Source organism: Thunnus maccoyii, chromosome 4 (assembly GCF_910596095.1).
Source record: "Thunnus maccoyii chromosome 4, fThuMac1.1, whole genome shotgun sequence".
In the NCBI taxonomy this organism is placed as follows: domain Eukaryota; kingdom Metazoa; phylum Chordata; class Actinopteri; order Scombriformes; family Scombridae; genus Thunnus; species Thunnus maccoyii.
The window spans coordinates 28,015,473-28,028,371 of record NC_056536.1 but is presented as its reverse complement, the minus strand read 5'-3'; the positions used below and the strand labels follow the sequence as shown (position 1 = coordinate 28,028,371).

Here is a 12,899-nt window from a genome sequence, read left to right as displayed (position 1 = left end):
CATCATTTTACGAGTGCAAAACCTCGATGCAATGACTCAAGACAGTGGAGAGGGCAAAGTGGGGTTGATAAACTGCTGAAACCTATTCATGGATTTTTACCTTTAACTTTGAGGTAGTGTCCTCCAAAACGGTAAGCCTCGAAGTTGAGGGACAGCGGCGTGTTGGACTGATCCAGGAACAAGTCGACCCGGGACAGCTCAATGCCGTTCCTCTCAAACACTGGCCCTAAAACCTCTCTGAAAACACATCACAAAGAAAAACACAGTTTATATCAGACTCTAAATACATTCTACATGACCACTCTGACACGGATCCTCCCACTGTCCTCTCACCTCAAGGTTTTCTTTTTCATAGCAGGTACAATCTCTGTGTTTATGTCCACGTTGAGATCAAACTTAAGGCTGAAGCACTCCTTACTGGGGTCCTGCAGGGGAGGGAACAGACACACTAGTTAGTTGACACAGGTGGGGCTGCAGCTCTGCTGGCTGGGCCCCCCGGGCTCGTGCTGTATGATGTGAGCTCTCAGCAGATCCACAGGGGGGCTCCTTCTCACTACACTGCCTGCCTCAAACAAAGAGCAGCCTGGCTGGGAGATACCATAATGTTACATCATCATCACAGAGAATAATGGTGGCAGATTTCACGCTGCACAAATCTATGCCTGTAGCATGCACTTGTAGCATAAAAATAACTCTGCGTCACAAAAAAATAATATACCCCCCGCCCTCCCATAAATGTAAAAGCTGCAGTAGACTCCTTCCAGGAACTGATATGAAGTTGTTGTTCTCTAGGGGGACTTTTTTATGTTGCACACTGCAGCCCATGTGTCTGCGTGGTTACTTACATCAGTGTGTCGTCTCCGTGGCTTCTTTTTCACCAACTTCATCCCCCCTGTTTTACGCTCCCTGCAAAACAGTTACACACACGTTATCATACCGTTTATATATACCAGTTCTTCAAAAGAACCCCCAACATATGCCCGTTTAATGTGACCATCGAGACTTTAAAAAGAAGTGATCGAAATCAATGCCAGGAGACACACATTTCATGGCAGTGATTTATCCTCCAGTGTGAAAAGGACAAAAGCTCTACTGACAGGCAGGGATACACGAACGCTAGCGTTATGTAACGGAGGGTTACCAACCCGCGGTCATTGCTCCCCTCATCCTCTTCCTCCAGGTCGGAGGGGGGGCTGGTGCGCGGGGGACAGGAGCGCGTGGACACGTTCCGAGCCAGGATGGAGGCTGAGGGTTAAGAAAACACAGCAGTCATTCTTTCTGTCGGATCACACTGAAGGCAGCCTTTAATCATCAAGCTTTAAAGAGGAGGAGGCTCACCCAAATCAGAAAGAAACACGTTTATTCTCTCCACTACCATGAAGATAGTTTTGCAATTTTGTCTGTTTTTGCTGTCAGATATTCGTCTACAATTATTGCACAACAGAGGTGAATGAGATTTAATTTGTGGACATTTAAAAAAATTCAACAGCTCTTTCCAGGATCAGTGTCACTTTTCATAGTTTTCATCAGGACTATAATTTTGGTAGAAAGTAGTTCCAATGACAACATGCGGTTTTTAGATCAACTAAAGTCACCAGATGAAATTTAATATGATTCTATTGTACTGGGGTGGAAGCAGAAATCTCAGGGATGGATCATATTTTAAGGTCTGAGCCAAAAATCTAATGAGTGATGAGTTAGCACCAGGATGGCTCCAGACCTCTGAATCGCCACCACATATGATTTGTTTATTTATTGAAATAAATCTGCGGTTGAAGCCAGTGACGGCTGTTTCTGCCTGTTCGAGAAACAGTTGACTAATCAGAGTTTTGTAAGCTGGGGACAACATCATCTTCCTGCATAGCTTGCTAGCTACCCGGCTATATCTGTGAAAAAGAGAGACTGAAAAATGGCCTGAAAAATGTTGGTGAGGGTTGTTGTAAGTCGACTTTGCAGAAAGAACAATACTGAAACCTTAAAAATTGTCCTGAAAAACATTAAAATTAACTACTAACCAAAACTACAGCTTCCATGTAGAAGGAAATGTCACTACTGATACAACTAATCAGATAAAATAATTACGTAATGTAAAGTTGAATGACTCAAGTGAAATGAAATCATCAGGCTGAGTAAACACTTAAGATAAGTGAGTATATTATGTTTGTGGTGATTTGGATGAAGCAACCCTTTAATATCAGTTACTGTCACAATGAGAGTTCAACTTTTACAGTAGATGTTAACACATAAACAAATGAATCATATGAATCACAAAAGTTCAGACTCAGAGTTTCACAACAAATAATCTCTGCCTTATTTAGACAGCGTTAAAAGCTCGGGATCCTTGTTATTTACACAGTGAAATCCTGTGATGAGGTAATGGGTATGACATCACTGTCAGAGGGGAAATACCAAATAAAGAAATAACACAAGGACTACCTTGAGGTTGTAAGTCAAATCGGGGGTGCCGGTCAAAGTGCATGTTGTCTGTGTTCTCTGAATGGCAGCGTGAGTCACATGACTCACACAGGTGAAGGGGGCTTTTGCTATTCAGGTCTTGGCAGTCTGGATGGTGGCAAACCTGGACACAGAAAGGAGAGAAAGAGGACAAAGTCAGATCAACTCAACTGCCAAGTACCCCAGGTCCCTGCAATAAAACACAGAAACATTTTAAAAAGACCGGGCCAAAGTGAAAAGGGTAAAACAGTCACACACATTTAGAATAAACAGCCTCCTGCCTCACTATTGTTTCTGCCACAATTAAAATGACCACAGAGGCTGCCACAGGCATTCCTGAGGTTTGGTGACTCCCACCATCCCACCATCTGTCCCCCCCTCTGTGGGATGACAACTAATTGACTTAAAGTCAAGTTTTTCACCTCCTGTGCTGATCTGGGACCAGCTTAACCTTACATAATCCAAAATCAGATCCCTGGAGGTGAAGCAACGAAACCGACCACAGGTCAGCGACTGGGAGGCTTCCAGACCGCGGAGGCCAGGCGACAGGCAGCAGAAGGCTGCAGGATTAAGGATCTCTCTGTCTCGGGCCAGACAGATCCGACTACCCCCCCCCCTCCAACCCCCTCTGCTCTTTCCTTCACCTCAACTAGGGACAGAGAAACACCGGGGCGCTCTTCTATATCTCTTCACTCCACCCTGCGTCCCCTTACCCCCCCCCCTCTCGCCGTCACCCACACCCGGCTCAGGAAGCGAGGATGTATGGAGAGATACAATGGAGGTCCTGCTAATGTACTTCCTGTCATTGTTTCCATGTACTCAGGAGGAGCAGCGTGTCTGTGCATGCGTGTAAATATGTGTGCATGTGCGCTAGGGACTCTTGCTTTCATGTAAACACAACTATAGATATGCAACAGGTAGACGCCGTGCCCTGACACAGTTATATCAACCCTCCTTAAGTCTCTATATCGTTGTAACACATGATAATGCACTGCCACATGCTCCAGCTATACATAACAGGGTTTAAATGCAGTCAAGACTCTCTCTGTCCCCTCCCCTGGTACTCTACCGTCATATTCTGTAGAAGCGAGCGGGAGTCTTCCGCCCTCCTGCAGTTCGGCTCCATATCCATGCCAACAGGCACCCAGGAACCCAATAAAACATCCGACTCGCCACCTCGCTGGCCTGCTAACTTGCTCCTCAACGCTCCCCTGTCAAGCCACACTGACGAGCTGCCTTATTAATCCGCTCCTCTCAATGTCTAGCCAGGTATAATCGCAGATTTTAAATCCCAGGTTGGAGGGCTGGGAGAGGACAGAAGGAGGGAGGAGGGGGGGGGGTGAGGGATATGGTTAAGGGAGGGTGAGGAGTCTCAGTAAAGATATAACCCCAAAGCAGGAAGGAAGAAAAAAAAAAGGTCTGTCCAGAAGCTTTTCAGAAGTACAAAGCCCCCATAATCTTGCAGCCTAATTGGTGCCTGCGCTCTGTCAAAGCCATCTGACAGTCCTGCAGAGATTAAACAGCCCTGCTCCGAGCTCCACGAGCCAGGGTCTTCTCCTCTTTTTTTTCCTCTCACTCCCTTTCTTCTCTGTCCTCCGCCACCACCGGCACTAACTCCTCCCTTCCTCTCATACACCCAGGGTCACCGTACCCGAGCAGAGCCCCAACCAAAGAGAGGTTTTAAATAGAAAGGGACTGAGAGACAAAAGTCAGCGAGCGGGCGTCGAGGCTAAACAAAATAAGAGAACGGCCTTGTTTACTGTAGCGAGTGTGACACGCTCTCCTCTTCAGGAAGTACAAACTGGGTTAAAGCATGATTCTGGTTTATTTGGGCCATTTTTCATAGTTTTGACTATTATTTCTATCAGGAAATAATAATTAAATAAAGATCCAAGTCCTTTAAAGCAGCAAAAAAACACTTCTATATCAACAACGGATCATATGACTGTTTTTCTGTGGAAGGGATTCGCCTGTAGTGAGGGAACTGATAACTCTGCAGTTCCCCTCAACTGAGCTTTATAGCATCTTTCACCTCAATTGTTTTCGGTTTACCAACCTTCAAACTGTACTGTTTTGGTTCACCGCTCTCATTGTGCCGTTTTTGGCTGTAAGAAAAAAAAACCACAGCGAAAAAAAAGCTCCAAAAACAACTGTATGTTACCTCCTCAGCACCAAACGGCACACACAGCGACCCAGTCAGCGACGAACCCGATGGTGAACACAGTGGAGACCAAAGTAGAGTAGAAGCCAAAAAACAGAGTGAATATTCGCATAAACACGACTCTGAATGAATACTGATGTTGCTACGCATCTGCTGGATGTTTAAAAAAAAGGCGACTGTTTGCTAACAAATTCACCATATGAGCTTAAAAGGCAATAATATGTCAGTGTTGTGGTTTACAGCTTGTTTCTGCTGCCTCAAAGTAGCCAAAAAAAAATCAGTTTTTGCAAGTTACAATATACTTCCTGTTATATAACAAAACAGAGTTAACAAGCCCTCGCTGGCGTCACTGTGAGACGCTAAAAAGATTAATGCCAATCCACCAAACAGCTGTTGAGATATTTAAGTCTGGACAAAGTGGAAGAAGGAGAGACGGACAAAACCGATACAGACGTACTGACAGCTACTTGGTTAGTGTGTCTGAAAAAAAAAGGACAAGTCTTCCTCAGTCTCTCCTCCTCCTGTTTAGACTTGCTCTAAATTCAGTAGAGCTGGATTAAAGGAAAATACAAGTAAAGACATTTCTTGATGACGTTATGCAGTTGCAGATACGTTTTTTTTTTCACCTCTGACTGACTCACTGACCTCGGTTTGTCGCTTTACGTCCACAGAGAGGGCTTAACGGCAGACGGCAGACATCGCCCGCCTGAACTCCTCTGAAGTCGACGCATGCGCGCACGTTTTCGTATAGCCCGGTCAAATGTCCCCTCACACAGAGGTGGTATGTTCTCCGATGAGGTGTGGAGACAGACGGCCGGGCCAGAGAAAAATGAGCGAATCAGAGGCCATATTTAGACAATAGTCCAGATAGGTAGGCCTTCCTCGATATCAAGCCGGGGTGTTCACATTCCTGCTGCAACTAAAGCAGCTGAAAATATCTGATGCTTTGGCCAAGACAAACGAGTGCATCATGAGATGAAGAAAAAAAAGCTAGTGGACCCAGTAGGACCAAATAGGAAAAAAAAAAAAAAAAACACACTCAAGACAGATACCTGAAGATATACCCGTAACATAAATTACAGATTTCTGCAATACTGGACATTCCTATCGATGAGCGGGATGATTGATACTTAGTTATGACCTGACTTTCATTATCTGGCCTTTTCTGGATCTGAAGGTGGATCAGTTTTCCACAACAGAACAGGAGAAGGAGAAGGAGGAGGAGGAGGAGTGAAGCTGACTGTAAAAGAAGGCGACGGTGCGAGACAGCTGACTGGGAGCCCCCGCGTGCCTCGTACGGCGAGCGTGTGGATGTGTGCGAGACAACATGTGTCATGTGAGTGTGTGTCGCATGTGTGTGTGTGTCCCTCCACCCCTCCTCACCCTCCACCCTGCATGCCTGCTCTCAGATCTGCCCGGATTAGTGGGGAGGTTTGTGGGGAGCAAGAGTGACTGTAGATGAAATGCTACACACACACACACACATAGAGCCCCCTCCCCAACAGCTGAGAACACACACACACACAGGCCCCACCGCGACCCTCGTCTTGGCTTAGCACATCCGACGCCACGTGGCACCTGCTTATGCACCCTTGTTTCCTCACATCCTGCAAACACTCCCACACACACACAAACACACACACACGCATACATACACGGACTTACAAAGTCAGGCATGCCCATTCCAAAGTTGTGTCATCAATGACTGTTACAGCAGCCGCTCAGCTGTAATAAAGCCCTTCTTGTTTGAAGAAGATGACTGGAGTCTTCTGAGGTGAATCAGGATTATTACCTTAACACCTAATCCTCCAAACACTGGCACGCGACATAAGAGGGCTATTCCAACACGCTTTTAAAGTACATACTGTTCCCAGAGCTGTACGATAAGAGAGTTTGATCCTATTTTTGGTAGAAACAAGTGGCTTTACAGAGCGCAAGAAAAAAAAAAAAGACTTCACAGAGCTGATGCTAAAGACATTAAAACGAGGGGGATGGTCATATTAACTGTAGATTCAAATGTCTTAAACATGATTTATAATTAAGGATGGAACTTGTGGGTTTAGAGCAACAGCCTGGCAGTTCAATTTCCTCACCACCATCGCAAAGTTTGGCTCCTCGGGATGATTTTTGCATAAGTCTGGACAGCTTGTCTCATCCCTGCAAGCTGGAAAATCTGAGGGTGATCAGTCTTTTTTTGTGTGTGTGTGTGTGTGGAATTATATGACGCATTGAAGGATGAATTCAAACCCAGATTACGCATCTGACTCGGTGTGATACAATACCCATTCATCAACAGGGCCGCTTTGAAGAGCGGAGAGCGAATCTTGCTCAGTAATGTCCTTTCTCTCTCTCTCTCTCTCTTTTAAAGAAAACACTGATAACCTGACTGTGTTTCCCCCATCCAACCTCAGCCCTCCTCCTCCGGAACAGCTTGTCCTGCCAGAGCACACCTAGCACTTATGTAAGAGCACGCATCATTGTGTGCACATGTGTGTGTGTGTGTGTCTGCATCAGGTCAAAAGAGGAGGAAGAGGAGGGTACGTGGGCCGCAGGCTACGGTTTTTCTCACAGTCAAGCATCAAGGTGAGACATCCTGAAAATATGAATATACAAATATTGTTAATTTCACAGCTGGATGGGAGATGCCTCTACTATGTCTAGTCTCAGTGTTCGTGCGCTAGAGGCTTCAGATTTCCACATCGCACTTGTGCAAGTTGAATAGCGAAACACGATTGGTTCCAAACGGGTTGTGATGTCACAAATCATGCTTGTAGGTACATGTCTCACAAACTCTGCGCTTACATCATTCTGCACAGTGACGCACAAACACCCAAGTGAAGTAAGAAGAAGCCAAACACATCTGTAAGTGCAACAGACTGATAATGTCCACAGTAATAATTTGACAGGTGAAACATCTGTGCTCATAATATTACCTCAAATCTAACAGTCAGCTGTTAGCTTGATCCTAAACTACGATCTGAGCCGTCTGTATATCATCTCTTCAGCGGTTCAGGCTAGAGCTAGACCTCCTTTCTTTATATCATGTGGGACAAACACATACACTGAGCGTGAGGAAGGTGACGATGACTCAGGGAGGCAGGTGTTGAAATAACATAAACGACAAGTCCCGTCTGGTGGGAATCAGCGCTAATGCTGGCGAGCTAAGCTAACTAGCTTCTACTTTCTGAGTGGAATACAATTCTCACTTCTCACTGGCTTTTCTCATGTTGTTGTGGATAAATGAGTGTCAGCACAAGACAATAATACTGAGATTTGTTGATCGACTAATCTAAAAATCAATCGACAGCTTTTTTTGATGATCGAATAATTGTTTTGATCATTTTTTATCTTTTTTTGGTGACATACATGATAGTGAACTGATTATCTTTGGAGTTTGGATTGTTGATCGATCAAAACAAGACATCTGATGAAGTCATTGTGGACTCTAAGAAATTATAAACAGCATTTTTCACTATTTTCTGACGTTTTATAGACAAAACGATCATCAGATTAATCAATAACGTAAATACCTGTTAGTTGTAACCCTGAAATAATGATGGCTGACCATTATTGTGTTATGTTCAGTGTTGGAGTGTGTTTATCAGTCTGTAAGTGTGTGGTGGGGTGTGAATGGACGGGAAAGTTCAGTGAGTTAAGTTTTAATGTACAACACTTAATTTTACTGCATCCGACTGAAAACAGAAGCCTACAAAACATAATGTAAAGGAATAAAAAAAAACTTTATAGACATATTGTGAAAACTGGGGGCTCCCACACATTTATTACTCTACTACAACACAGACACACAGCTGTTTGTCATGGCGGTGCCCACACCCACAAAGCAAACTCAATTCCCCGTCATTGTTCCGTGCTGCCATCATCAAACTCCACGCTATAGAAAACATGGAATCAAAGCCTGAGAGTCTGAGTCAACACGAAACACCACGGCTTGACTAAGGCTTCGTATCGAGACAATGGATAATACTGTTTGGTTAACATGAGCTCAAACCGCATTGTTTGAGCCAACCTTCTGTCCGACAAATCGAAAAGTCTTATTGCTTTAGTCTTTAGACGGTGCTTTTGTTGAGACTGCGGGTGACATCCAGGTACACTGTGTTTAATTACACGGGCCAACTTTAATGCTTACCATCACTCCACTCCCACAGAAGAGGCAGCTTTAAGGTCCTGTCCTAACATGCAAGTCATCACTGATTTGGCACCTGGACGAGCTTCTCCTCAGCAGTAAGTTATGTTAGCATTAACTCTGCTCCTCATCAGTCAAAAGAGGAGCTGGAGGCTCACGGTAGCTTCAAGTCAACCTCTCTCGCTCTCTTTTTTTTTTCTATCAAAAACACATCCCGGCTTTATCATTTTTATCTTAGCACACACAAACACACTGAAAAGAAAAAAAGCGTTCAAGTGCATCCCTAATAAACACACCTACACAAATGATTGGTTAGCGCAAGACGAGGCAGAGTCATGCACGGTCTTGTTCGGAATAGTAGTGAAGTCAGTCAAACAGCCAGACAGACAGAGACTTTGGTCAGACCGACTCACGCAGTCTACAACATCAAACTAATCAAAGATAACCAGAGAGTCAGACGCGAGTACACATCATCAGTGGTTCATAGTCTACGACTGGAAGAAAGTCTCATTTTCACAGTCAATTACACTAATGTGCTGACCTTTGACCTGTCCATTAATCAATGCAGTACAGTACAGAGTGCAGACACTGTGCAAACACAGGTGTACTATACCATGAGCAGTACAAATAAAGCTAAATATCTCCCCGCTGATTGCTGTAATCATTAACATGTTTGAAAAATAGATCAAAACTTAATGATTTTCTTTATGGAACTGATCTTGTGCTGCTAAAAAAACATATATTTTTTAAAAAAGCTTGACAAATGAATACAGATTACTCAAAAGAACATAATATACATATTAGGGTTAAACAATACTGACTAAATCATGTGTCACATTATATCTAAATACCTCAATATCCATAATATTATAGTATTTTGAGGATGAATTCAGGTGTTTCCAGAATATATTTACACAGAAGAAAATGTTGAGAAACAATCATTATAGGGCTGATTATAATTATCTTTATTATAGATTGATATATAGTATTATTATATTAGTACAATTCATTTTTTCAATCAATTTTCAATCTGCTAAATAATCATTTAGTCAATAAAATACCATAAATTAGCGAAACTTGCCAGCCTGTATCAATTCAAAAAGCTGCAACTCCCCACATTTGATAAATCGATTACAACAATCAGTTATTTTAATTGCTGCAGATTAATATTCTGTCAGTCGACTAATTGATTAATCCAGTAATTATTTTATCACTAGATCATTCTTATGAGGTATGATGTGTTGGTGGTTATTTGACTGCTGAAACAGTCAAATAAATGTCATCATTTAAGGAAAGGACTACAGCTTCTCCAGATTATATAAATATTATACTGAAAAATTCCATTTTCTCCCCAGAAAAAAACCTAACAAAAAAAACGCATCCACAGCTTCCAGCACTCCTCATCTCTCAACCCACCAATCAGATGCTGGCAGGGACTTTCTCTCCAGCCACTCGCCATCCTGCGTGCAGCTGTGCTGTCAGGACACTGATTAGTTCTCGACTGCAACCAACAACACGATATCAGCTACTGCATTAAGCGTGATGGATTGTCAGTGAGAAACTTTAAAGAGCGAAATGCCTGCAGAGAGAACATGCTTTTCATCAAGCTGAGCTGACAGAGACCGAGGCGGGTCAAACTCTGTTACATGTTGCTACCTTTTTCTTAATACCAATACTTTACTGTCCTCTTGGGAGCGGAGTACATGACCCCATAGGGCCCCCGTATGTATGCCGGAGAGGTCTTGCTTTCCTAAACATTACACAGAGTTGCCATTAGCTGCGGCCCAGTAGGTGGGATTGGAAACAGCGCCCAGCGAGGCTGCAGGAGATCAAAGGGGGAGCCTGGGCAGGCCTGGCCCAGGTTTGATTTATTTTTCAATGTAATAAACGATGCATCTGTTGAGGAGGCAAAAGGAGAGAACCGCTGCCGCTCGCTTTCTTCTGCCGCCATCTGTCCTCTGGCCGGGTGAGGAGGCGGAGGAGGAGAGCCAGCGCCTGTTTTTTTTTTTTTTTTTTTACTGTGGTCCTTATGCAACAAGATTGCCTGCCTGCCTGTCTGCGTGCCTGCTTTCTATTAACCGACTCTCACTCAGGTACAGTCCTGACGCCTCGTACGCATATGGATTTACTCAAACGGAGGCACTTGTTGTGTTTCATCCTTCCAGAAGAGAGGAAAGTGTGTGTTGACTGCGTGTGTGTGTGTGTTACCCAAACACATGTTCAGTCTGTTCATTAAACGAACCGCCGATTCATTGACTAACAGACATCAAATGCAGGATGTTTAATAAGGGATGATGTCATACAAAGCCAATATCTGCAACTAAAATAAAACAATGAAAGCAGGCGTATAAAGATATACGGCGTACTGTACATTTAACCAGCGCACACCTGTAACTGATACTCTAAAGCAGCGGTTCCCAACCTGGAGGTCAGGACCCCTACATTGGGTCGTGAAATGAATCTAGTGGGTTGCAGATTCAGAAGTAATAAAAAACTCAATTCTGATGCACAAAACTAGTCTTTTCTCTTGCAAAATACTGTAACTTTACCTCCTTGAGCTTCTGAAGAGTATTCAACTGAAATAAAATTGGCGTGACGAATGGATCACAAGGAGAGGTTTATATTAAGGGTCACAAGCCAAAAAAGGTTGTGAACCACTGCTCTGAAGTATCATTCTGGCTTATTACAACTTAATTAAGCTGCACATAATGCAATTTACAATGATAACAGTGTCAGATTTACCACTCACACATAAGTAAACAAAGCAGGCTTCTCATTTCTAGCCCGTAACTATCAATTTCATCCGCTGAAATGATGTACTGTACTGTAGGTGGCTAGCTGATTAGCGCTAACTCGGTGAGATGGCTGAGAGCTGCCTCCTGATGACTTTTTAAATGTTTCAAACTGACATGTTTTTAAAATGAGAACCCTACAAAATGGCCTTAAATATGTACTTAAAGGCTACATACATTATATAAAGCTAAAAGACAGAGGTTAAAGCTGCATGTAAAGGTAAACATGCAGCATCCTCACCAGTTGATGATCCACATAGAAGACATGGAAATAAAGGAGCAGCATGTTCTTGTATTGCGATGTAGAGTTAGTTAGCCGTAGTATTATTGTAGAGTATTTTAAGTAAAAATGTAATAAAAATGTAACACTACTTCAGGTAACATTGGTTGGACTTGCTGGAGTAAAACATTTCCCCAAATTGAGAGCAGGATGGAGCCGCTAACGTTAGCCTAAACTTTGCTAAAGTAATTACAGCCAACAATATGCTTCTTGGCTGTGGATGTAATGCTAGGTTACTACTGTAGGTACTAAGATAGTTAGCCAGGCATGCTAACAGCTATCGTTAGAGCAAATGAACATGCTGTTTAATCCATTCCTTACATTTTTGTTTCCAGTCTCAACAAAACCAAGTGAGTTTCGTTCTTACAGGAGCACCACGCACACAACAATTTAGTCACTGCATTTGGAAATGAAACCGACTGCTTATATTTCTTCCCACGAAAGACTTCTTCTTAGTGATGTCACCGCGTTCCCAGATCTCAGTGAATTTCTTGGTGGAAACAACATTATTATTATTATTATGTGACATACCAGAATGACCTCCCAGAGGAACGCTTATCATATCCAGTCCAGGTCAGTTTGCGTGACTATTTGTTAGTAATTGGAAGTCAGACTACAGACTGTCACTGTATACAGTATTTCATAATGTCCACCTCCTCTGCACAGTGACACATTATGAAAGAAGGGCTGTTTTTCCCAGATTACACAGTATAGACATTTAGAGGAAACTGGCTCATTTTCAATAAATAAGATAACAAACATAAGATGAGATAAGAGACCTTATCGTCATTGTGCTGCTGTGTAAGACATTAATATTTATACTGTCAGACAGCCTCCTAAATGCCATTATGAAAAAAAAAACATCTGCATTTCCTCCTCTGCTAATAAATATACAAACAACAGGTGTGTTGATTCTAACTTATCATTAACTCTCCAGTATATTCCTATCATTACAACGCATCAACGCCATTTACAACCTTTGTCACCGTCTCCTTTACCTTCCTTTCTTTACCACTATCACAACAGCAGCACACAAACAACCTAAAAGTGAAATCAGTCACTGGCCGA

At 43.1% G+C, this 12,899-nt stretch overlaps 1 protein-coding gene across 5 annotated transcripts in view; it reads right to left on the bottom strand.

The window, feature by feature from the left end:
* Positions 1-12,899, bottom strand: part of plekhg5b (pleckstrin homology domain containing, family G (with RhoGef domain) member 5b) — a 76,563-nt gene that overhangs the window by 23,523 nt on the left and 40,141 nt on the right. For 4 of the 5 annotated variants that reach the window (XM_042408580.1, XM_042408583.1, XM_042408582.1 and 1 more), the window contains 5 exons: positions 2,437-2,578; positions 1,146-1,245; positions 846-906; positions 334-425; positions 101-237 (listed from right to left, as the gene is read on the bottom strand). In XM_042408580.1, coding sequence (XP_042264514.1) covers positions 101-237; positions 334-425; positions 846-906; positions 1,146-1,245; positions 2,437-2,578 — 532 coding nt within the window. Of the gene's footprint in view, positions 1-100; positions 238-333; positions 426-845; positions 907-1,145; positions 1,246-2,436; positions 2,579-3,523; positions 3,601-12,899 lie in introns of those variants that run through there. The other variant, XM_042408581.1, reaches the window with a different exon arrangement.